The sequence below is a fragment of the Mustela lutreola genome, chromosome 8 (genome assembly GCF_030435805.1).
Source record: "Mustela lutreola isolate mMusLut2 chromosome 8, mMusLut2.pri, whole genome shotgun sequence".
NCBI lineage: Eukaryota > Metazoa > Chordata > Mammalia > Carnivora > Mustelidae > Mustela > Mustela lutreola.
In genome coordinates, this window is record NC_081297.1 from 70856876 (window position 1) to 70884370 (window position 27495).

General features: G+C 36.6%; 1 protein-coding gene across 1 annotated transcript in view; it reads left to right on the forward strand.

The window, feature by feature from the left end:
* ADAMTS20 (ADAM metallopeptidase with thrombospondin type 1 motif 20) overlaps nt 1–27495 on the forward strand; it is a 192812-nt gene that overhangs the window by 85636 nt on the left and 79681 nt on the right. Inside the window, exons 12-28 of the mRNA XM_059185607.1 lie at nt 792–937; nt 2279–2460; nt 2558–2694; nt 5175–5292; nt 8058–8153; nt 9129–9295; nt 9447–9576; nt 15214–15340; nt 16881–17091; nt 17442–17606; nt 18113–18277; nt 19095–19214; nt 19780–19887; nt 21048–21212; nt 21321–21611; nt 22280–22441; nt 23855–24031. Coding sequence (XP_059041590.1) covers nt 792–937; nt 2279–2460; nt 2558–2694; nt 5175–5292; nt 8058–8153; nt 9129–9295; nt 9447–9576; nt 15214–15340; nt 16881–17091; nt 17442–17606; nt 18113–18277; nt 19095–19214; nt 19780–19887; nt 21048–21212; nt 21321–21611; nt 22280–22441; nt 23855–24031 — 2667 coding nt within the window. The remainder of the gene's footprint in view (nt 1–791; nt 938–2278; nt 2461–2557; nt 2695–5174; nt 5293–8057; nt 8154–9128; nt 9296–9446; nt 9577–15213; nt 15341–16880; nt 17092–17441; nt 17607–18112; nt 18278–19094; nt 19215–19779; nt 19888–21047; nt 21213–21320; nt 21612–22279; nt 22442–23854; nt 24032–27495) is intronic.

Here is a 27495-nt window from a genome sequence, read left to right on the forward strand (position 1 = left end):
TTGATAAACATGGAATTACTATCAAATCCTATGAACATTTCTAAGCGCTAACTTTCAGCTTCTGTACTCTTTGCAATGACGGGCAACAGTGCATGGACCACTTCTCGTTAGTTTTGATCTAGCGGAGACTGAAACAGTGATGATGTAGGAAAGATCGGAGAACTGTTGTAGTGCTGTGTTGAGCAGTGAGGGGTTGGGATTATGTGCACAGGTAGAGAGATTGACTTTCCCTAGGATCTTTGACTTTTCATGAATCCTAACAGGTGGGATGGCTGAGTACTGAGCACAGGTGCTGTTAGGTGGGGGAATAGCAGGAGTACTAGGAGATAGTGAGCAGATTCTTTTGTACATTTCAATTTTCTTGATGAATATATGAAAGTGATCATTGAGACTTTGGATGAGATGAAGTAAGAAGTTAGCTTAAAGAGTGGGAGAGTGATCTATATCTTTGCATAGCAAACCGGAATCACAGATGTATATTGTATTATTCACTTAAATTTTCATTTTACTACACTTTCCCCATACAACAGGTCTTCCCTCTGCCAATGGGACTCAAAATCTCAAAGGCAAGGAAATTTCCTGTTCTTTCTTGATTCCACAAATCTTTTTATAGTTACTTAGCAAATATTCAGAAAATATTTATAAGAGGGTCAAAAGGAATCACATTTCTGGGTTGATATTGTGCTTTCAGTTGTGTACATTTTCTTTATGGATATTTATGCTATTCTAATTACCGATATTCTAACTGGGAACATACGAATCACTTTATGTTTTTGTTTTTGTTTTTAAAGCATTGCCACCATGGGCTGTGCGTAAACAAAGAAATGGAAGCTCGTCCTGTAGACGGTGAATGGGGACCATGGGGACCATACAGCTCTTGTTCAAGAACATGTGGAGGTGGAATCAAGAGCACAACCAGGCTCTGTAATCGCCCCGAGTATGTCTTTTTTATGTCACTGTAAATTAAGATTATCTCAAGGCACCAGAAAGTAAACATCAGTTTCATTCACTTCTAAACTGGAGGTCAGTCTGTAAGTTTCTGAGACTTAGAACTAACTTCTGGAATATGTTAAACCATATTACCTTATCTCAGTAGATTCAATCCTTGAAAAAAAAATTAGCTAGCTTAATCTTTAGAATCTGAATTAAGATAGGATCACTTTCTTTTTTTAAAAATCTGATTTAGTGTAAATTTGAGAAAGAGTTGTAAAAATGACAGTACTGTAATGGCATTTTTTTATTTACTGTGTTTCCGTTGGAATTCCTGGCTCCATTAACTGTGTCTTGGCTCTTCTGCATAAAAAAAACACATTTTCATTACCCATTTTTTACTGTTTTATGTAATTTGACATGTCATTGTTTCTTTCTCTGCTTCTCATGTTATAGATGCATCAGTGTGTTTAACTTGACTAAGTACTGAAGCACAAAGATGTAGGATTCCATAAGCTTTTGACTTGTCTATTTGACTTTTGTCTATTGTTATGATACATAAATTGGTAGGCCATAAAGAGTTTTTTAAAAATTTTTTATAAACATATATTTTTATCCCCCAGGGTACAGGTCTGTGAATCAACAGGTTTACACACTTCACAGCACTCACCATAGCACATACCCTCCCCAATCCATAACCCCACTCCCCTTCCTCCAATCCCCCTCCCCCCAGCAACCTAATGCCTAGACAGGACACACTCTGAAATGACACAGTTCATTTGAATTTCAGATCATCTGAATTATGCTTGAAGTCTTTATATTTAAAAAATACCAACAATAAGAGTTTTTATTTTCCAGCATAAGTTGAAATAAAGAGATGGGTGGATAGAAATTAATACCATGAAAGTCTTTGAAGTGAGTGATAAGTGGTATATACACAACAAAGATGCCTTTATATTTCTTTAACATGGTCTTGTCTTCATCATCTGTGGTTCACTAGGTTTTTTGTTTTTGTTTTTGTTTTTTTTTAACCTCCCCAAATGAACAAACCCTAATTGACATTTTGAAACAAAATCCCATCATTAGTTCCCTGTGAGTTAACCAAGTCATGAATAAGTTATCATTGCTGCCCTCTAGGCCATAGCGTCCACCTGAAAATGAGTATTTTTACAGTGTATTAGCCATTGAATTGCTTAAGAACCATTTAACCTACTTCTGTTAAACAAAAAAAGTATCAATGGGACATAGGTGGTTTTCCGGATCCTGGGACAGAATGGAACAGTTTTAGAAGTAAACAGCAGAAAGAACATTGTACTGATGTGCTTTAAAATGTAATGAATTTGACTAGGCCAAGAAACGGAGGAAAGTACTGTGTGGGCCGCAGGATGAAATTTCGATCATGTAACACTGATTCATGTCCAAAAGGCAAGCAAGACTTTCGAGAGAAGCAGTGCTCTGATTTTGATGGTAAACATTTCAACATCAATGGTCTTTCCCCTAATGTGAGGTGGCTTCCAAAATACAGTGGGAGTAAGTAGTTAGAATATTTTTTGATGGAAAAATTTCTTGAGACTTAGGAACACACAGCTGTCTTACTGTACACCCCAAATTGAACCTTTTCTTACAGTTGCCATAAAAGATCGCTGTAAACTCTATTGTCGGGTTGCCGGAACCACTAACTTCTACCAGTTGAAGGATAGGGTTGCTGATGGTACTCCTTGTGGGACCGAAACTAATGACATCTGTGTTCAAGGACTCTGTAGGGTAAGTAAACTTGCGTTTAACGTGCCTGTCAGAATATTCTTTCTCTAACCGCGTATTACTTCTGTTACCTCAGAATCCGTGCCTGTGAATCCCATTGCGGTACTCTTGGGGGCTGTCACCCTTTTGGTAGGAATATGGTCAGGAGACCTTGTTACTAGGCAGCTCTCTGTCATCAAGAGTGATTCATGAAACATTAAAATAAATTTCTTGATTTTGTTTTGCATACAGAGAATCAGCTTCTTAAAAAGAAAATCTTTGGCTACTTCAAATGTGACCTTCCCTGGTGACCTCTCCCTGTTGGTTAGTGATGATATTACCCCTTCCCTCTTTTCTTTCTTTCTCCCTCTCTCTTTTTAAAAATAACATCTATTTATTTGAGAGGGGGTAGGGAGAGGAAGAGAGAAACCTAAGCGAATGCCATGTGGACTCTGATGTTGGGCTCCATCTCATGACCTGAGATCACGACCTGAGCTGAAACCAAGAGTCAGGTGCTTAACTGACTGTGCCACCCAGGCACCCCTCCTTCCTCCCTCTTTTCATCCTTGTCTTTAACTTCCTGACCATATTCAGACCTTCACTGAGCACGTACTAAAATGTTGGCTACTTGTCTAGTCTCCTGGATGAAAGACTGTAGCAGAGGGAAAAACAGAGGTGGTCACAGATTTGTAGGGGAGATAGACACATGAACAATTCAAATGCAGGGCTATGGGGTCATCAGCAAGGTGGCATAGGAATAGTGAGGAAGAAGTGTTCTATGGAGAAGTGTGTAAATGGTTCAGAGAATGCTCATGGACTGGTTGGATAGGGACTAGTTGTTAAATGCACCTTTTTTCTGAAGTCCTGGAGGTCTCTAGAAGGATTTGGAGTTGAGTGAGAGATGTGATTTGATCTGCATGTTAGAATCTTCAGAATATACTGGGTTAGGAGAGAATCAGATATAGGTCAGCCACTTCAGATTCTAGGTGAGAAGCGGATGAAGCCTGGAATTAAAGCACACACATTGCAGAAGGTGCTCTTAACAATGGTGAGTTTGAGAACTAGGATAATGAATTCTGTATAAAGAATATGAATGGAATATTATGAACTCATTCCTTGGGTTAAGGTACCAATTTTCTCTTAGCCAAGCATCTATCTGGTGATGAAATGCTTTGCATTCAAAGGTCAATGAGGTGTTCAAAGGGAACCAGAGACTAGAAAAAGGGGACTCAGTGGCCTGAAAAATTAAAGTTTTGTGTAAATTAACAGCACAGAATCCTACACAATGAAAAACAGTGGTTTTCTGAACTTACAGATGCCTATTACTTTCGGAAAACATCAGCTTAAAATTCGTTTTGGAAATATTTGCCTTGTGTATAAAAGACTGAAGCTTATGAAAGTTTCTCACCTGATCATGAAACTTTAGAGAAGTATTCTTTTTTTTTTTTTTTTTTTAAGATTTTTATTTATTTATTTGACAGAGATCACAGCAGGCAGAGAGAGGGGAAGGGAAGGAAGCAGGCCCCTGCTGAACAGAGAGCCCGATGCGGGACTCGATCCCAGGACCCTGAGATCATGACCTGAGCCGAAGGCAGCGGCTTAACCCACTGAGCCACCCAGGCACCCTAGAGAAGTATTCTAAAGAGCTAAGAGTTACTGCAGTATATCTGCATGGAGAACTGCACTTGTTCTTTTAAACCCCTGAACCAAACAGTTCCCTGTCAACCTTTATCCAATTATTCATTCTTAACATAAACACAACTTACTAGGCTGTTTATTAGTATTGGAGAAATAAATTTTCAAGTGGACTCCGTCTATTCCCAGAGTTCTAAAATCACGAGTTACAAAATCATGAAAGACATCTTTGGAAGTTATTTTAAATATGTTACTTACCCGATCGTACTTTTTGTCTCTTTGGATTAACAGTTCTTTAAAGAATGGCTTAAATAGACAGTGGACATAGGAATTGTGGTCCATATTTGTTTCAATGCAGATTCCTAGCTTTTTGTATTTTGTTTTTTGTTTTTTGAAAGATTTTCTTTGAGAAAGAACATAAGTGAGAGAGCAGGGGAGGAGAGGGAGAAGCAGACTCCTCCCTGAGCAGGGAGCCAAACTGGGGCTCGATCCCAGGACCTTGGGATCATGACCTGAGCTGAAGGCAGACGCTTAACCGCCTGAGCCTCCCAGGTGTCCCAGATTCCTAGTTTTTCCTCCAAGGATTTTTAATTCAGAAAATCTGGGAATCTGCCTTTTTAAATGCCATCCCATGTGGTTTTGATACAGGAGGGTATGTGGATAACCCTTCGCAGAACACTTTTTTCAGCCGTGTGATGCGAAGGTGTGTGAAAATGTTCATGTACAACAAAATCAGTAGATATTCTGAAAAATCCTGTTGTACCAAAGCTCCCATTAATCGAAAGAATATTTGTGAAAAGTTTGTCAAAGCATCATACTTATAGTTAGTCACTTTTATAATACTGATTATCATCATTGTTATTTTGAAGCAAGCTGGCTGTGATCATGTGTTAAACTCTAAGGCAAAGAGAGACAAATGTGGAGTGTGTGGTGGGGATAATTCTTCATGCAGGACAATGGCAGGTGTCTTCAATAGTGCTCATTATGGTAAGCTGTGTATTTGTTTTCAATTTTCCCTTCTTTTTGATATCATAATGGAGTATATAATGAAGGAATAATAATGGTTTATTGTTTTGCCTTTTCTGTACCCTTAGTTCAAAATGATTAGTAAAACTTTCCTACATATAAAAAAACAAAATATTTTGTATTCCTAAATATAAAAAGATTATACAAGATGTATCCTTGAATTAATGAGTTCATCTGCTCAAGGCCAATCTGATTCTTGAAAATACAGTAGGTGCGTTTATTAGAGTAAATCCAGTGCTATTTAATAATGATGTTTGAATAGCCCCCCAATTAATAGTGTCTTTATTGATGTTCCTGTAACCTGAAATGTAATACTCATAATTTTTTCAGGAAACTTGCTTTCAATTACTTTTCATCACTTAAACCACATTTTTCTTTCTTTCTTTCTTTCTTTCTTTTTTTTAAGATTTTATTTATTTATTTATTTGTCAGAGAGAGAGAGAGGAGCGAGAGTGAGCACAAGCAGACAGAGTGGTAGGCAGAGGCAGAGGGAGAAGCAGGCTCCCCGCCGAGCAAGGAGCCTGATGCGGGACTCGATCCCAGGACGCTGGGATCATGACCTGAGCCGAAGGCAGCCGCTTAACCAGCTGAGCCACCCAGGCGTCCCTAAACCACTTTTTTCTATAAGCTATCTTATCTGCTGGGTTTCTTATTGATATATTAAACATGATTAAAGGTGAAGAAACCATTAATTCAAGTGTTGATTAAAGGTGAAGAAACCATTAATTCAAGTGTTGATTTGGGATTATTGTGTTTGGTTTTTCAGGAAGTATCTGGATTATATTTATAACTTCTATTTGGCCATGATTTCATTTTTCTTTAAAAATTTTATGAGAATATAGTGGATGTTTTCTGAGACTTTTCTAGGAAACCTTATGCTTTGTATGGTAACAAATGTAGCCCTTTAGAAGCTTTCTTGCAAAATGAAAAATAGATTTTTTAGTTTGAACAGAGTTAAGTTAGTGTGAATTGCTTCAATTAAAGCAGTATAATTTCAAACACAGAATTTATATATTAATCTGTATCAAAAGTATAGTACATCTATACTCTGGTGATGCTTAAGAATCTTAGTTGCTAGCCATGACATGATTTTTATAGTTAGGATTCATTAGTTCATGAGAGCCACACACATTTGATACCTTGTTAAAACCAGTGGCATATGTATCAAAGTTTGGGCTCTAGTCACTGAAAAACATTTTTTTCTATTTGAAGCCACATGTGCCAAATTAGGATCAAATATATAACCTTGCCAAAATTGTATTAGGAATTAATAATCAGTTTGCAAATGGAAAAAGATACTGAACTCATTTGTTTGTAGCATTTGTCACATTTCTGCCCCCTGGTGGTAGCCTTTGTCTTTCACATTTGTAAGGTCTAGGAATTGCTTTCTTCAAAAACCTTAACTGAGATGACATAAATAGGACATAGTAGGAATATTTTATTGTGAAAAAAATCATAAAATTCTTGTAGACTGATGACTTAAAACCAATGTGCATATAGTGTAGTCAGAATCAGAAGACCATGTATCACTTTATATTCAAAATGTTGATGCCTTAAATGGATATAAAGCACTCTAAAAACATACAAGGTAACCTCACATCAAAGCTACAAATTTGATCTTTTTTAGAACTTCCTTTTAATTTCATTCCATATTTATCAAAGTTAGTGTACAAGAAAAACCCATGCAACGCCTTTTACTCATGTATTAAATAGAGGGAAAAACTAATAAGGAAAGGGAACTTAGAATACTCACTAGACCAAAATTGTGGACTTGAAAAATCAGAGTATTTGGAAAACTATGTAATGAGTGTAGTATAGGGAAAACATTCTTTTTTTTTTTTTTTAATATGAAGTATTTCCTCATCTTCTGAGCACCGCCAGTGTTGTTGAATTTGGTCTCATAAAATAGAAATATTGTTTTCATTTCCTTCCCATAAATGCTTAACTTTTCTCATGACAATTTGTTAGTAGACTTTTGAAAATCATGTAAAATTTTGGGATAGCTATAGGAATTCTGCTTTCCCTGGAAGCTAAAAGCTTAAAAAAATGTTACTTTCATTATTTTGCTGTTCACTGACTCTCTGTGTAAACATGGAACAATGAGCAACTATTTTGATATCTTCAGGATTGGTGAATAATATTTGAAATCCTCTCTTTTTTCCTGCAGTGGGAAGTATACAATCTAAAAGTATTAGTGTAAAATTTAAAAAATGAATGTGTTCTAAATATCTTGGGAACTATAATATTCACTCTGTCTCAATTCTAGTCTAGAATTTTAGAAGAAAAAATGGTTGTACCTTAAGGATCCCAAACTGTGTATTTCTTTTTTTTTTTTTAAGATTTCAGTTTTTATTTATTTGACAGAAAGAGATCACAAGTAGGCAGAGAGGCAGGCATAGAGAGAGGGGGAAGCAGGCTCCAGACAAGCATAGAGTTCAATGCAGGGGCTCAATCCCAGGACCCTGGGATCATGACCTGAGCCGAAGGCAGAGGCTTTAACCCGCTGAGCCACCCAGGTGCCCCCAAACTGTGTATTTTAAGACAACTATTTTTCCTTCAATCCTTAGTAATAGTGTAATGCATAGATGCAAAAAGAGTGAACACTATCATTTTTCAAAGATAAAATGAAATTAAGTCTGTGCTATTCAGTGTTTTTAGTCATTCAGCCAAAACAGCCTCTGGGCCATCAGCTTATGAAAGTTAACGTGTATAAAATTATATTGCAGGTTATAATGTTGTTGTCAAGATTCCCCCAGGAGCAACAAACATTGATATTCTTCAGCACAGCTATTCTGGAAAACCAGAAGATGACAATTACCTTGGTAAACATTTCTAGTAAACGACCAACATGTGATTCGTGCAATTTCATGGAGGTCTGTGGTTGATGTAAATTCTTAGAAGGCAAGAAGAGCCCCTTGAACAAACATGCAGTTCAGTTCATACTGAGCTTAAGTCCTCTGACTTCCTGTACATGTTTCCTCTTGAGTTATATGCTGGATCTTCTTTTAAAAATACTAAACAAAATTCTGAAAATTTGGTTTTTCCCCATAAGAGTGTTTTAAATAACCAAAGGTTATGTTCAGTTAAAGTTGCATGCATATTTAGAATAAAATTCTTTTCTTTTTATCTAAAATTAATAATAGACTTCTAAGGTATAGGCTTCATTATGTTTATTTTCAGAAATTAGCTTTTAGCCTTAAAGAACTTCACTTAGGCCCAAATATGAAAAGAATGCTTTACAAACCTTTCCTTCTGTCTGGGAAATTCTGGAAAGCAGTCATTCAGGGTGTGTCAATAATGACAGAGTGTCTCTCCATGAAAAAGATCCAGACATTTATATGAAAGAATAGAATGGTCATAGCATGGCTCCTTAGAATATTCACCCCTAGAATTTCATAGCTTTGTATATTTTTTCCAAGAGAATATTGGAATATTGCAGCCGTCGGGCTGGTATTCATTTCCTCACCATCGATGACCAGGACTGCTTTAGCTGATATGTCTTCTGGGTCTGTGACTTATGTTTTTTCTCTTCCTATCTGTTTCTCCTGAAGCTGCAGGCCTCTTGAAAGATGACATTCTCAGAAAAGTATAGGGTAAATTTAGTATCTTTAGGTGACATGCTGTAGTTTCCCTTCATATGGATTAGATCACACATTATAGTAAAATACAATTTATTTCCTCAAAAATAATTTACATTTACTTTAATTTCAGAAAAGATTTGCATTTTAAAAGTTAAAGTACTTTTCGTATTATTGATTGTACTATTGTATTATTTCACGAGTACTGTTCTTTTACAGCATTATCTGATACTCAAGGGAATTTTCTTTTGAATGGAAATTTTGTTGTAAGTATGTCAAAAAAAGAAATCCACATACAAGGAGCTATTTTTGAATACAGTGGTTCAAACAGCTCAGTTGAAAGAATTAATAGTACTGATCGGCTGGAAGAAGAAGTTGTTTTGCAGGTAAATTCTCAGGAGTCATTAATAAGACCTACTTTTAAGCCTATTCGTAAACTGATGGTTCAGGGCTTTGCATTTGTTAATCATAAAAATGATGTCTTTCAAGAATACTTTTCTATGAATTAATTGTATGCTCCTGTGTATTTCTGTTGAGGTTTTATGTGTGGGTAATTTATACAATCCTGATGTGCGATATTCCTTCAGTATCCCTGTGGAGGAGAAGAGCGACCTATTCACATGGGATGCATATGGTCCATGGCAAGATTGTACCAAGATGTGTCAAGGTACACTGGTATTAAGTAAGAGAGACTGATGTTGTGTGTGGGTGCTGGTATAACTTGGAGTACTTTTGGGGGTATCTGCCTGTGGAGTCCCCCAACTGTCTACACACACACACACACACACACACATCACCACACCAACATAAAAATATTTCCTACCCTTTTCTTCTATGTTTCCCCCCTTTCATTGTTTCTGATACTTAACAATCTCATTATTCTCTCCCCTTTCCAGCATTCTCAGTTACTGCTTTTTTTTTTTTTTTCCTCATTCTTTCTTGCAGTTGGAAGAAGTTTCTCTTACTTATAATCTGTACACCCCATCCCCTGGCTTATTGGCAGGGGATACATTCCAAGACCCCCAGTAGTTGTCTGAAGCTGTGGATGCTTTTGAAGCTCATATGTACTGTGTTTTTTCCTATACATGTGTATTATGATTATAAATTAGGCACAGGAAGAGATTAACAATAACTGATAATAAAATCAAACAATTATAACCATATACAGCTGATTCTTGAACAATATAGGAGTTAGGAGTACCAACCCCCCACCCATGCAGTTAAAATTAATTTCACATATGGGAATGCCTGAGTTGCTCAGTCAGTTAAGTGTCTGTGTTTGGCTCAGGTCATGATCCCGGAGTTCCGGGTTGGAGCCCCGTATCAGGCTCCCTGCTCAGTGGGGAGTCTGTTTCTCTCTCCCTCTCAATCTTTCTCGGCACCTCCCCCTGCTCATGCACTCTCACTCGCTCACTCACTCAAATAAATAAATAAACCTTTTTTTAAAAATTGCATAAACTTTAAATTCCCCAAGAACTGAACTACTAATAGCCTACTGTTCACTAGAAGCCTTACCAATAATAGGCAGTTAATACATATTTTCTACATTATATGTATTCAGTGCTGTAGTTTTACAATATAGCAAGCTCAAGGACAAAAATACCTAAATCAGAAGACAGAATACATCTATGGTACTGTAGTTTATTTATCAGAAAACCATGTGTGAGTGGACCTGCACAGTTCATACCCATGTTGTTGAAGGGTCACCTGTACTTAATAAAAGGTCTGTGAGTGTGGTCTCTCTCAGTTTGTTGTCCTGTCCTCACCGTTCGAGTGAGGATGTGAGCTGATAAGATGCCCACAGGGTGAGATGAAGTGTGGTGAATTCAGTAGGCTTTGTGACGGAGATAGGCTGTAGGCTCTATTGACCTTCAGATGGTACATTAGGGAGTGGATCATTTTCTGGACCTTGACTGATGCAGGTAACTGAGACCACAGAAGAGGGGGTACTAAGATCTACTGTTTCCCAGTGAAGTGTTCTCTCACCCACTCCCTTCCATACACCTTTCCAGTAACATATCTCTTCCTTTCAGTGTTGGGGTATCTGACTCCTTTCATTCTTGTATTTTCCTTCTGTGACCAGAAGAAAATACATTTGTCCTGTCAGCCTGAATAATTGAAAGGAGCATAGTGGCAAGTGGAAAAGCAGGGAAATTTACAGCAGAGAAAGAAAATGAAGAGACCAGAGTCTTTGGAAGAACTGTGATTATGGATATTTAATTGTGTAAGATTTTTCAGATCAGTAAGTTTGAGGGACTACTTTGTTTTGAATTAAGACACCAATTTTGCATTCAGGTTGTAAGTTCTACTGGATAAAACCAGCAGGAATAGATTTTCTTGGTATAGGGTAGTAAGTGCAATGCTCCAGGCCTGCACAGAGAGAACCACAGAAAAGTTGGAGCAGTTTGTGAGAGATTGAATCTGAAGCTACAGAAGTTTGGTGCAATCGAAAGTAGTTCTCAGGGGGACTGGAGAAAAGTTTTGGGAATTAAGGGAGCAGTGGTCCAGAGGAGAGGGGGCTCAGGACCGAATGGAAATGAGCTGAGATAAGGTGGATAGCCAGAGGCAGTGACCATGCATGATGGGAATATGAGGGACAGACTAACGAACTGACCCCAAGGTCACAAAGAAGTTGTGGTGCCCCATTCAGAAAACAACATGGGCTTGGTCCTGCGATGTTGGGATAGTGGTGCTCAGAATGATTGCGTGGCAACAGAAGTTTTCATTGGGATGGTGTCTCTGGAGGGAGGCAGATGCTTAACAGACTGAGCCACCTAGGTGCCCCATGAGTTCCCCAACTTTGTGAGAGCTATAAATTTTATCATAGTATTTTCAAGCGCATTATCTATTGGTTTCAATTTTCCTTTACTTTTTAATCAGTCTACTGTTAATATGACCCTCTTTTCTCTTGCTCTAGTTTGGTTTTGTTGCTTTTAGTTCTTGTATATGACTGTCATCTTGAACTTCCCCTTCAGTATTGTTCTGGGGATTCTCTTCTGTGTTGGATTTCCCTGAATTCCTCTTTTTATTTCCCCCACTGGTGGAATATATCCCTCAGGATATTCCAGAGAAGTAGTCTTTTTGAGACCTATCGTATCTGAAAATGGCATTATTCTATTCTCACATTTGATCAGTAGTTTGTAATAAATTCTAAGATAATTGTGCTTTAGAGGGTTGAAAGTCTTGTTTTCTGGTTTCCTGTGTTTCCACATGACACTATCCATTGTGGAAGTTTTGTAGCTCCTGTCTTTAATTCTAGGACAATTTCAGGACAATTTGCCTTGATATTGGATATCTATTTTCCTAGGTCATTAGGATGCCATTCACATTTGGAAACAGATTCTTTGACTTGAGAAATTTTACCTATGATTTCTTTAGTAATTTCCTCACATTGAACTTTCTCTTACATCTTTCTGAAATTTGTATGTTTTAGATATTCAGCCTCCTGGACTGATCACTATTTGCTAATTTCTGACTTCACATTAACATTTTTACTCCTGGCACCTTGCTTTTGTTTCATAGATGTGTAATATCTGTGTCTATGACAGTATTAATCATAGTCTTTAAATTTTCTTCTGATATAATCTGCTTCATTTTAGTTCTGTTTTGTTTTTATTTTGGATTTGTGTTGTGTTAGTGAAGTTCCTGAAATGTCCGCTGATCCTTGGCTGTTTGTTTATATTTAAGCCTAAAATGCTGATTGAAAGTTCTGTGTTGGTCAGACAAGTCATGTAGGACCCCATTAAAGAGTAATTGGGGGTGCCTGGGTGGCTCAGTGGGTTAAAGCCTCTTCCTTCATCTCAGGTCATGATCCCAGGGTCCTGGGTTCGAGCCCCACATCGGGCTCTCTGCTCAGTGGGGAGCCTGCTTCCTCTTCTCTCTCTGCCTGCCTCTCTGCCTACTTGTGATCTCTGTCTGTCAAATAAGTAAATAAAATCTTTAAAAAAAAAAGTAATTGGATCATTCAGTAGCTCTTTCATGTATCATTGGAGGAGAAGCCCCACAGGTCATTGTCAGTTGATCTTTTGGGGGCTAAAGAGCCTCTCAAGAGAGGAATCTAATCATCTTCTAATGGTCATCAGGGAAACTTGAAAACCATAAAAACCAGGAGCCAGAGGGAAATGGAAAGAGTCCAGTAGGCCTGGTTCTCATCATTCAGTATGGAGAATTTTTCTTAATTCTCCTATTTTTGGAACCATGCTTCCCCAACTTCCCTGAGCTGTGTCTGTGCCTTCAAGTTCAGTTCCTCTAGAGCTTTGCTGCCCAATATGGTAGCTGCTAGCAAATATAGCTAGCCCATTGAAATGTAGTATAAATGTGAAATGTACAATGGATTTTGAGAACTTGGTATGAAAAAAATATCAATTTTTATATTGATAGGCTAAAATGATACTTGAGGTTAAACACATTAAATGAAATGCTTCACTTATGTTTATTAACATGACTACTAGAAAATGTGAAATTATGTACATGGCTCACATTCTATTGGATAGTGCTATTCTCCACTAGAAAGGTAAAATTCTAATTATTCTTAAATACTTTTCAATCCATTATCCATTTTTTCAGGCCTACTTTTACACATTCATCTCTTCATTGAACCTGGTGTTTTCAACCCTGGGATTTTCTTGCATTCTTTGGCATGAATGGTTTATTATTCACTTGTTTCCTCCGCAGGTTTATGTTTCAGCTTCCTTGGCTCTGTTATTTCCATCCACTTTTCATATTCAGAATTTCCTTTTCTTGCCTACTGCGTTTCCTTTTTCTTTTTGTTCTTTTAGGTTTATTCCTTTTCAAAATCCCTTATGTTTTTTTCAGATGATATTTAGGAAGGAGCAAAGGTAAACACGCACGTTCATGTTTAGCTAACTGAAAGTATACAGTTGAACTTTGATGAAACAGAAACTTGATCATGTCACTGACTGCTTAAACTTTTCTCCTGTCTCCTCATGGCAGAAAGTGGAAAGTTCTGTCTGCTCTGGCCCATTATAATCACTTCTTAATTTTACTTTCCCTGTGGTTATGCTGCATACAGCCAACCAGGAAATCTCAATGGCTTTGAAAGACAAAGGTTTATTTCCTGGTCCTACTACGTTTTAGCTGCTAATTGGCTATGACTGTTCTCAGCTTGGTATCTGCATCCATGTCATTTAAAAAAAAAAATAAGAGTATTTTTTAGAGTAGTTTGGGGTTTATAGAAAAACTGAGCAGAAGGTAGAGAAAATTCACACATTCTCTCCTTCACCCTCTCTTCCTGTTTCCCTTTTAACATCTTGAATGAGTGAGGCACATTTGTTACATTTGTTGCATTATTAACTAGAATCTATAGTTTACTTTAGGATTCACCGTTTGTGTTATACATCCTGTGGGTTTTGACAAATATGTAATTGTGCATATCTACTATTACAGTATCATGCAGAATACTTCCACTGCTCTAAAAAATCCCTTCCCCGCCCTGCCCCCTCAAACCTGACCACCAATTATCTTTTTACTCTGGGTCTTTTCCATTCATGATTCCAGGCTAAAAGATCAACCTCTTCTGAGAAAGGCTGTTTTAGAGAGGAGGGAAAGGGAAGGTGAGGAGTACAGAAGTTTTTAGTGGCTTTTAGGGCTTCTGCTTAGATACGGAAAGAGGCACACCCTTTTGCAGTTGGTTGGCATAAGCCCAAAGTCAAAGAACAGGGAAGTATATTCCCTTCAGGGGAAGTTATAGTAACATTGTAGCAAGTGGAGAGAGGCACTCCTATTATGGGGAAAAGGGAAGCAAATAACAAAGAACTAATAATGTACTACACAGCATCAGTGCCAACCCTGACCACTCAGTTCTCCACTAAAGACTCCAGGTAGCTCTCGTGAATTTCTTTCTATTCACTCTCCGGCCTGCCCTCCCTAAGTCTCTTTACTAAGCAGACTCCTCAGTCTTTCAGGATGCCTCTTGCTTATTCCAGACAGTCATTCCTGACTAAATGAATATGCTAGTAGTATCCTGTATCCTGTGTTGGAATGTTTTTACTTTCTTAGCTGAATCCTTTAGGCTATTAGCAGAATTAAGTAATTCTAGAACATCTACTTAAAGAAACTTCCTTTTTTTTTTTTTTAAATTTTTTATTTTTTTTATAAACATGTATTTTTATCCCCAGAGGTACAGGTCTGTGAATCAGCACTCACCAAAGCACATATCCTCCCCAATGTCCATAACCCCACCCCCCCTTCTCCCAACCCCCCTCCCCCCAGCAACTCTCAGTTTGTTTTGTAAGATTAAGAGTCACTTATGGTTTGTCTCCCTTTTCATTTGACTTTGGCCAAGGTCTTCACAGAAGAAAAATTACCTGCATTCGGAAGAGTGATCACATGGTAGTGTCTGATCAAAGATGTGACCACCTACCACTTCCATTGTTTGTGACTGAAAAGTGCAATACAGACTGTGAACTAAGGTAAAAGAAAAATGTATCATGTAACCAGTGTAAGTATAATGTAACCAGGTCAAAAATCAGTAAGTGAGATAAGATGTAAAGTATCTAGTCCAATCCCTGCTCAGATTGGACATGTAATTAATGTCTGTCCTGTGTCCCTGCCAGTATAAAATTTCAGGCTCACTAATTTATTGTGAAACTTGGCAACTGACTTGAAATTTTTTTATAGTATTTAATGAATACCAGTATATAGGCCTCAAAATTTTGTGTAAGAAATGGAAACAAATCTAAAATATACGGGTAAACTCTAATCTTAAAATCCATAGTTTAAAGATCTGAAACAGTAAATTTTGTAGAATAATTGTGTAATTCCCTTGAACTTATAAACCAATAAATTTTTGAAGTTTGAGGATTAACAAATTAGTAAATTGGTTTCTCAATCTTATCCATATTTTGTCCATTACATTAAGAAGCATCCTAGATTCTGGAGCAGGGAACTATCACTTTTAAATTTCCTGTCTTTTGGTGTGGGTTGTGTGTGGGGGGGGCAGGAATTGGTCATAAAGCAAAGCTAAGAACAACCCTCTCCAGCGAGTGATCATTAACATTCAGGGATGGCCAGAACCTCTCATTCAGCAGGGAAGATCATTTTTATATTTTTATGTTGTTGTTTGAAGGCATAGTGAAAGAGCTGCTTGAAAAAGTCACATCCATTTATTGCTGTGGAGTGAAGCACAGTAAAATCCTCCAGATGCTGTTGGGAATTGAAATTGAAACAAACTTTGAATTCTATGCTCTGTTAAACTGTTGCACTCGTGTTGTCTGATAGATTGCTACACTACATCGGTATAATTTGGCTAAATCTAGCAGATTTTTACTTGCAGAAAAAAAAGTTTTCTCTGAAAAAATGTCTAAAAATAGATTACAAGTGATATGCTTTACAAAAACCTAGTTTGCCAACTTTTAAAACTTGGTCTTATTGATACAGTCAGATTCCCAGATATTTCCTGATCATGAAATACTTTAGTGTGGTTGTATAGAGAGAGACACTACCTGATTGTGATTCAGATATATCCAGTTTTAAATCTGCTGTTGAGTACTTAAGTAATCTTGATCTAAACCAGTTGTTTTTAAAGGCTTTTGGGAAAGCTTGGGGTTCCTTGGATACCTCCAAAAGCACCACCAGATGCCAGAGTGAAGTCGTGAGGTACAGTGCTGCCTTCCCATCTCTGGCTTAAACCAGACCACCTCCATTTTTATATATTTGGAGAATAAGTTGAATTTCATTTTGGGGGGAAAATGATTTCTAACAGAAGTCAAGCATTTATATCATGTGGACACACAGCTCTGGGCATCATTTTCTCATCTGTAAAAATGAAAGTTTGGGCTTCTGTCAGAATTTTTTATCTGATGATACATCAAGTATTTTCAAGTGGCTTGTCAATGAATTCTAACAGAATTTTCAAAATTGAATCATATGTATGAATTTCTCTGAATCCTTTTTTTTTTTTTTAATCGCATGAGTTGGTATCCCTAAGTGTAATGACATCTTTTTTTCTAGGTGGCACATCATTGGCAAAAGTGAATGTTCATCCCATTGTGGTCAAGGCTATAGGTCCTTGGATGTCCACTGCATGCGGTATTCCATTCATAAAGGACAGACTGTTCCAGTAGATGATCGCTATTGTGGTGACCAACTTAAACCTGCCACACGAGAGTCCTGCCACGGTGACTGTGTCTTAACAAGGTGGCATTATTCAGAATGGTCCCAGGTACAGATAACCAGTATTGATTGCTTAAGGAAAGTTGCCCCTCCCCCGCCGGTGCCTGGGTGGCTCAGTGGGTTAAAGCCTCTGCCTTTGGCTCAGGTCATGATCCCAGGGTCCTGGGATTGAGCCCCACATCGGGCTCTCTGCTAAGCAGGGAGCCTGCTTCCTCCTCTCTCTGACTGCCTCTCTGCCTACTTGTAATCTCTGTCTGTCAAATAAATAAATAAAATCTTAAAAAAAAAGTTGCCCCCCCCTTTTTGTTAAATAATTGTTACTCTAAAGTATATTCTTGTTAAAATCTTTTTTTTTTTTTTTTCATTTGTCACCACTGGTTTTTGTTTTCATCATTTCAGTGTTCCAGGAGTTGTGGAGGAGGGGAACGGTCTCGAGAATCTTACTGTATAAATAACTTTGGCCACCGTCTTGCTAACAGAGAATGCCAAGAGCTTCCACGGGTGACAACTGAGAATTGCAATGAATTTTCCTGTCCCAGTTGGGCTACTAGTGAGTGGAGTGAGGTAACATTGAACAGATGAGGCTAAGAACTATTACAGTGTTTCATAGGAAAGCTTTGCAACTTAAAACTTTAAAGAAGTCTAAAGGAATTTGTTCTTGCTTTGTAAAATAACTGTATTATCAAGGCAATAACAAATTAATGGTTTGTTCTTCAATTGTTTATGCTGTCTGGCTAACAATAACATTGATTGGTGGTTAATCACTAACCATTTTCATAAAGTCCCCGTGTCCACAGTAGCCTGTGATACATACTTAAGGTTAGTTTTGTACCTTTGTTTCTAGGACAAATGGATGCTGCACTGGGATTTGGGCAGCAAATTGGGGGTGGCTGATTTTACCTGGTGAATATCTCTGAAGGACTGAAGGGAAAATGCTGTTAGGAATGGTCTTCCATTTCATGGGCATTTTAATGTGTGACTTGGTTACTGTGTCTTTTTTTAGGCATTTATATTGACTAAGATTGAATATTGACCAAGATTGAAAATAATGATCAGCTGTGTTCTTTCAGTGTCTTGTTACATGTGGAAAAGGAACAAAACAGCGGCAAGTGTGGTGTCAGCTGAACGAAGACCACTTGAGTCATGGTCTCTGTAATCCCAGTACCAAACCTGAGTCTCTGAGACCGTGTGAGCTTCATGCATGTGCTTCCTGGCAAGTAGGACCGTGGGGTTCTGTGAGTATATGAGAATGGTTTTCCTGATTTAATTCATCTCTATCGAGTAGCACCAGAATTGCAGTGTGTTCGCTTTCTTAATGGAGCCAGCTAAATTTGGGTTGGTTTTTTGCGGGGGGGTGGGGGGAGTTCTGGAAATGTAAACTCTGATCTGTGAAATTTTACCAGTGCAGCTAATTTTGCTGGGGTAAATAGTTCAACTTTGCTTTTGAACTCACGTGTTAACCAAAATGCTGCATATTTATTTTTCAGCTTCGTTTAAGCTATAAATGTTTTCATGGTCTTTGTCTAAATAAGCGTTATTGCATGTAGAGTCGGCATTGTTTAGAAGTTTCACCAACCAGGCAGCTAGGAATTTGTAGGATGAGCAGTGATCAGGCTGGAGGAAGGCGGACAGCAGGTTAACCCATGGATGTTGCCGCTGTGGACGGGAAACCTTGTCCCATCTTCCATTTAACTTTATGCTCTTCCTTCTTCCTCTCTTTGAAACGTACTTAGCATGTTTAAAGACCTACATACACCAGGTAGATTTTGAAAAGTATTTAGTCCCTCTAAATGATGTTAGCTCCCTAAATATGAAGACTCAAGTCACATTTTTACATAACTTCTTAAATTTATGATAACTCTTATCCATTTTAACTTCGGTATTATCTGTCTACATCGGAACAAATGTATATTGATTCCATTTGCTAATTTTGCATGGAATCCAATGTAAAGAACTAATAAAAAGGTCTGAAAGTATATTAACTGTATTTAGAAAATTAGGCTGATACAATTTTTGGATAATGGTGTTCGATACATGCCTATACCCTTGCAGTGCACGGCCACGTGTGGACGTGGGTATCAGATGCGTGCTGTTAAATGTGTCAGTGAGCTCCTCAGTGCTGTGTTAGACGACAGAGTGTGCCGTGGGGCCAGCCGCCCAAGTGACAGACAGGTAAGGGACTTTTCCTGATAGATTAGGAACAAAAAGATTTGTTACGGGAGGATCAGTGTATTGAACTTATTTCATACATATTTCTCCATGTTTGTGCACGTGTATGTTGGAGAATTTACCTCTTTTAAAATGTTGCCAGCTTCACAGCTCTGTTAATTTGTTTAGTCCTGCCACTGAATCACTCATTGAACTTTGTGGTTTTCATTCTTTGCACTGCAGAAGGATCGTATCTGTTGTGACTATGGTGTGATGAACTTTCTGAGGGTAGTGTTCTAGAGGACCCCTAGGATTTTTCAGCTTAGTGGTACTTTTGAAGGACTATGGCACTGTTTCTTTTCAATCATCAGATAGAATGATCCAGACCTTAGGATTCAGATCTGTACTCTCCATTTGTAGCCCTTGACAGTACCTTATACTTCTGAAAAATTAAAATGCTTACCTGACTAATTTGTAATTATGCAGTTCTTCTTGAATTAGCCATGTGGAAGAAATGAAGTATAGAATTTAATATAAATCAGCGTGATGAATTCATTGATGTTTTGAGATGCATTTTTCTTTTGAACAGGACTGTATGGTCATACCCTGCCCTGTTATCCCTAAAATTGGGGCTACCTCATTGCCAGCTGTTCCCATAGGAAAGATTGCCCAGTGGCGACATGGTTCCTGGACCCCAGTAAGTGAATTCCTTTAAGAAGTACAGTGTTTGAAGATGGGATTGAGGGGGAGACAAACCATAAGTGACTCTTAATCTCACAAAACAAACAGGGTTGCTGAGGGGAGAGGGGTTGGAAGAAAGGGGGTGGGGTTATGGACATTGGGGAGGGTATGTGCTTTGGTGAGTGCTGTGAAGTGTGTAAACCTGGCGATTTACAGACCTGTACCTCTGGGGATAAAAATATATGTTTATAAAAAATAAAAAATTAAAAAGAAAAAAAAGAAGGACAGTGTTTGGGGGTGCCTGGGTGGCTCAGTTGGTTAGGTGTCTGACTTCAGCTCAGGTCATGATCTAGGGGTACTGGGATTGAGCCCTGCATCAGGCTCCCAACTCAATGGGGAGTGTGCTTGGCCCTCGTCATCTCCCTCTGCCCATACCCACCCTAGTGCCCTCTCGCCCCCAAAAAGATAAATAAAATCTTTAAAAAAAAAAACAAAACAACAAACTACAGTGTTTGTATTATGGAGGTTTTTACATATCAACAAAATGATTGCTTCAGGTTAGCCAAATTAATGTTATGCATTCATTCCCACGTAGCTTAACAGAGAAGTGGTATAAGGTTTAGAAATAGGTAATTTAATGGCTAAATGCTGCTCTATCCTGCACTTACCCAGAGCTTTTTGTCTCTGGGCAAGAAATTGATGTTTTCTAGGTCTGTTTTCTCATCTACAAAATGCGGGTAATAATATTTATATCAGAAGTGGTTATACAGAGTAGATGTGAAGTTGGGCTTTTATCAGCTTTTAATTTGGGGTATATGCTTTGCTTTGTCTTATATAGAAGCTATATTAGTAAGCTTCAGATATTCTCTGAATATTTTAATTATGGGACTCTATTAGATGTTTACAGTTATTTAAAATAAGATTGTCTCACAAAGTGTTTCCTGAATCTTTTTAGCAAATAATAATTAGTACTCCATGAATTGAGTAGTATCTTATTCTCATGGCATATATACGATCTGAACTGAGTGGGGCATTCGTTGCTCTGTCTTTATTTGACTCAGAAGTGAAACCAAGCGATAGGATTTATTTATTTATTTATTTTTAAAGAGACTTCATGTTTTAGAAGAGAGAAGTCCCATATAAGACTTTGGTAAACTTTTTTTTTTTTTTTTTAAGTGCTCTGTGTCTTGTGGACAAGGCAACCAAGCGCGCTACGTAAGCTGTCGCGATGCTTATGATGCAATAGCAGACGAATCCCATTGTGCCCATTTACCCCGACCTGCTGAAGTATCTGTTTGTTTTAACCCTTGTGGGGAGTGGCAAACTGGGAATTGGTCACCTGTAAGTATTTTTATGAGAAAAAAAAAATGAACAAGTTGAAATGTCATTGATATTTAGTATCATAATGTAACTTATTACATTATAAATGTTGGCTAAATTTGTGATCAGTGTTCAGCTTCCTGTGGCCATGGGAAAACAACGCGACAAGTTTTATGCATCAGCTACCATCAGCCAATTAATGAGAATTACTGTGACCCAGCAGTTCGCCCTTTGATAGAACAAGAATGTAACCTGGCAGCCTGCCCACCCATGTACAGTCACTTCCCAAGCTCCTCAGAGCAGCCGAGTCATTTTCCAGGCAGAAATTTTCCATTGACTCACAAACCAGAAGATCATCAAAATCAGGGGGTCCATCCGTCAATCAGAGGAAACCAGTGGAGAACAGGACCGTGGGGATCAGTAAGTTGTCTTTATTGAGTTATATTAATTCTGTGATTTTGTTCGATTATAGCCTTTTAACAGATACCAAATACTTTTAATGCTAAATTTATCTGAAGATCAATAGTTTCAGTCTTAAAAGGATTAAGTGATTTTTGATGCAGATGACAAGTCCCCAGAGTTCTTATTGAAGTATACACTAATGTGATATTATGATTACAGAGGAATGCACTTTAAAACAAAGTTAGAGCCCATTATAATCAAAACAGAAGAATTTTTTAAGAGGTTAAGACTGCAAATGTTTATTAAAAAACAAACCTAGAAATTACTATAATAGTGCAGTAAGTGGGTGTAAAACCATGAAACTACAAAAGTTACAAGTGTAGCTCTTACTTTAGATAAAAGTTGAGACAAAGAAAAACAATATCAAAGTTAAGACTTCATTTTTTTTTATTCTTTTCTGCTTAACCCTTAGGACAGGGCTGCATTGGCCCTTGCAGACTTTACTATTCCACCATTCATCAGCAAATTCTAATACACTAATGTTTTGGGCAGATTCTTCTCAATTCAGATTATTCCAGTGAGGGGAGTGTTAAAAGGGGGAGCTTGAATCTGAGTCCAGACCCTGATGTTCTTCTCTATGTAATTTCATGACGCGGCACCCAGAGTCTGTGTTCTATCCTTGGCAGTGCTCCAGCAGCTGTGGTGGAGGTCTTCAGCACCGGGTTGTGGTCTGTCAGGATGAAAATGGACAGAGTGCCCATTACTGTGATACAGCTTCCAGGCCCCCAGAGACCCGGCACTGCGACTCTGGTCCTTGTCCACGGTGGAACTACGGAAGCTGGGGAGAAGTAAGTCATCATGCTTTCTAAACTTGGGGCAATGGTGAATTTCTGAAGACAAAGTTAAGTACTTCACACTGTTCCTTGGGATAACCTTACTTCACGATACTACACAAAAATGTTTTATTTTCAGGAAATTCTTGTTCTTTTAATAGACCGTCATGGTATAAATCACTCCTACATAATAGGAAATACTCCAGATTTTTTAACAGAATCTAATATGCTAGCCAGTATGTCTATGGACCGCTAATGCCTCTCTTAAAATTAGTCTATTCTTTCCTTAGAAGATTTGGTGGATATAAAGATAGAAAATTAGATTAATATATAACCATCCTCATATCCTATTACAGAGCCACTCGTGGTAAATTTTCTAAGCAGAGAGTTCTCAATTGGCATTCTTCTAGACTCTGGGGATTTGAAGATCATTTTTTTTTTTTTTAAGATTTTATTTATTTATTTGAGAGAGAGAGAGGTCACAGGTAGGCCGAGAGGCAGGCAGAGAGAGAGGGGGAAACAGGCTCCCCACTGAGCAGAGAGCCTGATGCGGGCCTCGATCCCAGACCCTGAGATCATGACCTGAGCTGAAGGCAGAGGCTTAACCCACTGAGCCACCCAGGCGCCCTGAAGATCATTTATAAAGTAGTTCTCATGAATATTAATTCCACCTGTATTATGCGTGAGAAAGAATAAGAGATTTATATTGGCTTTACAGGGACAAAATAAACCAACTACTTTAGTCAAATATTTTTGTTTAATGATTTTTAGAATATATTTTCTCACAGAGCATTTGGAAATCATTGTGTAAAGATATACTTCTGACCAAGTACTAATGAATACCAAGTACATTTAAAAAGTGTTCTTTGACAGTTTCTAAAATGAAAATGACATTTTTACTCCTGAGCTTATTAGGCATGCTCATTGTAAAAATTGAAATGATAGGAAAAATTATGATAAGAACTTTCAACCTTTGATACATTTCCTTCCAGACTTCGGTCTTGTATGGATTCCACAAATAGATTCATATTACAAAGGCTGCTTTGCCACATGCTGCTTTCATGTAATACACACTGAACATCTTTCCCTGTTTATAAATTTGGGTTTAACTTACTAGCTTTCGTGGTTACCCAGTAATCTATTGATAGGCTATCCTAAATTATGTAGTTAATACTTATTACTTAAGCGAATCCGTTTTATTTGACTTGTCTATTTTGCAGATCCTTGATATCTTACTGAAACATACCAATCCTCAAAAATTTGTCTAGGTTTTTTGTTTTTGTTTTTTCGTTTGTTTTTTATAATAGAACTAAAGCTTTTTTTACCAGGAAGAAAATTCTAGCATTAATACATTATGTATTGAACATTGAATAAAGCAATATATTACTGTCTTTAAAACAACATAGTTTTGGATTTTCTTATTTTTAGTGTACACAAACGTGTGGAGGAGGAATAAAGTCGAGATTCGTAATATGTCAATTTCCCAATGGCCAAATGTCGCAAGAGCAAAACTGTGAAATCTTAAACAAGCCACCTAGTGTGGTACAATGTCATGTGCATGCTTGCCCTGATGAGGTGACATGGCATCGGGGACCATGGAAATCGGTACGATAGTATTATTATATTTTGTCTGATTTGTTTTGTTTTACTGTGCCTCCTTTAACTGCTTGTTTATAAATTGTGGTACATGCTATCTTCTGATGTTTTAAGCAGATTACTGGCCACCATGTCTTGTGGTATTAAAGTTGATAGTTTGGAAGAAGAATGCATTCAATTTCAAGTACTGTAATATAAATAATAGTTTTATATGTATTTATTTTTTATAAGGAATATTGAACCATAGCACTATTCTAATGGAAATATTTTCCTCCAGTACATCTTTGGCTTGTCCTCTAATTGTAAATGTTTGACTGTATGCATATGTATATAATGTTAACACTGTGCTTGTTACAATGGCAAATTAAGGCTGTGTCTTGTTTAAGTGTATAACTGTATGTGGCTTTTGTCTGTCAACGTCTAGTAACTGATCCTATAGCAAATAACATTCTTTAAAACTTTTTTTTTTTTTTACCATTGTTAAACTTAGTATTTGTTTGGAAATGTGAAAATATTAAAAGATAGAGAAATTTAAAGTGAATTGTTTACAGTTTGTTACATACATCATGGAAAATATTTATATAGTAATTTATATGAATATTTCTTCACCGTGTGGAGTTACTTTGTTTTGGGGATGTTTTAATTTATTGTCTGGAGCCATAGACAAAATTCATAAGTATTGTTCATGACTGATTTATTTAGTATATTTCAAATATCCAGGCCTTGAAGAATAATTAATATATAAATATGTTGAAGTTAGCATTTTGGTCACTTTTGATATTTTAAATCCTAAACAACCAAGTACACTTTATCCAGGTGAAAAATGGATGTCTAGTTATAATTTACAAGGTTAAACAGTTCTTTATTTGGAAAATAGTTATAAGTCTGGCTTTAAAACCAACCCTGATGCCAGCATTTGGTTTGCTTTCCCGTCAAAGCTTTATATTGTGATTTAAACCTAAGTTTCAAACTCATGCTATTTGGTGAGTAAGTCAAGTTCTAGTTCAGGCTGAAATGATCTCTATAGTCAGTGTGACTAATATTAAAACAAAAGGAAATTATAACTTTATAGGAGGATCTTAAATTGTTGCATGGCTTTATTAGAACTAACAAAAACATATTTAGCATAAAGCATTCACATATTTACTTAATAAAATATTGATCATGTATATCCTAGGCAGTGTGATACAGAAATTTAAAAAAAAAAGAATTACTTCTTACTCCCATGGAGTTTACAGTCTGATTGGAGAGATTTGAGTAGGAACTCAACTATAGAACGATACCCTTTTTTGTTAGCCATCTTACACTGAAAATTCACTTTCTCTTTACTAGCTCTGTTACATTGTCTTGAATTTTTCTGGCTCTAGTTTGCAAGCCTAGTTCTTACTAAGGCTATGGATTGCTTTTTTTTGGAGTTTTGTCCCAATTAGGAAAGAAGCATCCTGACCAGTTAATTAGAGCATTAGATTATAATGACATTTGTTTCTGAGCACAGCCAAGTTTTATTTTTTTACTCATTCGTCACTTCATTAATTCACAAAGCATTAAGCATTTGTGCTAGGTACTGACATACCTAAAATTATTTCAATCATATTTTCTATTTCAGGGGTGAGCAGACTATGGCCCATGAACCAAATCTGGCCAATTGTCTATTTTTGTAAATAAGTTTCATTGGAACACAGTAATCACATTTTTAAAAGTATTTTCTATGGCTGCTTTTGGGTACAACAATTATTGCAATAGAGACTAGCCCTAAAAGCCTGAAATATTTACTATTTGGCCCTTTCGGGAAAAGTTTGCTGACCCCTGTTCTATTTAATAAACATCATGATGCTTTTTAAATCTAGGATAAGATGTACTTAAAGTTATAGACTCTTAGCATTACAAATATTCATTTGGGGTCAATTTTAGGTGTTTTTAATTAATATTTTAAACACCTTACAATGTCTATTAACCTTCTCCAAATATTCACTAGGGTATTTAGACAGTTTTTTTGTTTTTCAAGTTTTGAGATATACTTGGCATGTAACAATGTGTACGTTTAAGGTGTACAGTGTCACACAATGTTTATATATGGTATTGGAACATATCTAGTACTATATTTCGATATATTTGTGTCATGCTCTTTGTATGTAAATGATATTGTAAGTGAAAAAAAAACCTGAGTGTTAAGTAAAGTTCTGTGCATAGATAACTTTTTCAACCTCACAAAAACCAATAACCAAGAAAATGACCACAGTTACAAAATAGTACATAGCAGTACACAATTCTTCATTGTTTACCCATGCCTGTTCCAAAAGGAGTTCATTGAATAATTCAGTCTTTGCACTAGTGAGGAACTATAATGTCTTTTTTTTTTTTTTTTGTAAATTGAAGGTGAAATTTTAAAAATCACAATGTTTATATCAGAGTTTTTGCAAACTTATTTATTCACTTTTTATAGGTATAAAGTACATATATATTAAAGTGCCTGGATTTCTGTTACTATATAAAGAATTTTATTCCTTAAATTAGCCTTTTATATTAAAAGGGTTTAAGGGATCTGAAGTTTTGTTTTTGTTTTTGTTAAAACTAGATATAACTTTTTACCTCTTTGTGTTGCTATATATTAGCCAAACTTCAGAATACCTCTTATTAACATATCAGATTAATGTTCTTTCAAGGGTAACTTTAATTTCAGCAGATCCTACTTACTAGGTTAGAAAATTACAAATGTGTGTATATATGTATACATATACATATATGAACAACATGACATCTCAAACATTTCATTTTAAAGCAGATTTATAAAGTGTTAAATCATTAAAATGTAGCTAGGAAGAAAGTTGTAAATATACATTTAAATTTTCTCCATCTTGCGGAAAATCTTGTAATAATTTATAAACATGATTAAGGAAATAAAACTTAACCTATGTCTGTTAATTTAATGACTGTATTTTTGTGATTAGTCAATGTGAAATGACTGTATTTTAACCCTTGTTTATTAATAACATGTATTGTGACTTTGTGCTTTGCATAATTCATATGTATGTTGTATTTTTACTACTTGGATCAATACCTAAAATGTTTTAAGTCTCTGGAAAGATCCTGTATTGTAATGAATGCCTCTTTTCTCTTGGTGCTATTTTTCTTAAATTAACTAACTATTAATTTCTTATTAAACATTTAATTGCTGAATAGTGTATGTTTTCATAATTTGAATATTTAAACATTATGTTTTAAATCCATTAGGAACATTGGTGATTAAAAACATAAGATCTATTGTTCAGCTATCAGTTTTAAATACAAAATAGAAAAATTTGTATTTTATAAACAATAAAAATTTATGATGTAAACTTATTTATTGGTAAGGTAAAACCTCATGACCAAGATAGTCTTTAAAAGGTGAGTAAAAGTTTTATTTTTCTCTTGTCTCATATATACTATGGAACATTGCATATGTAATCAAACTGTTCTAGCAAACACTCTTTAAG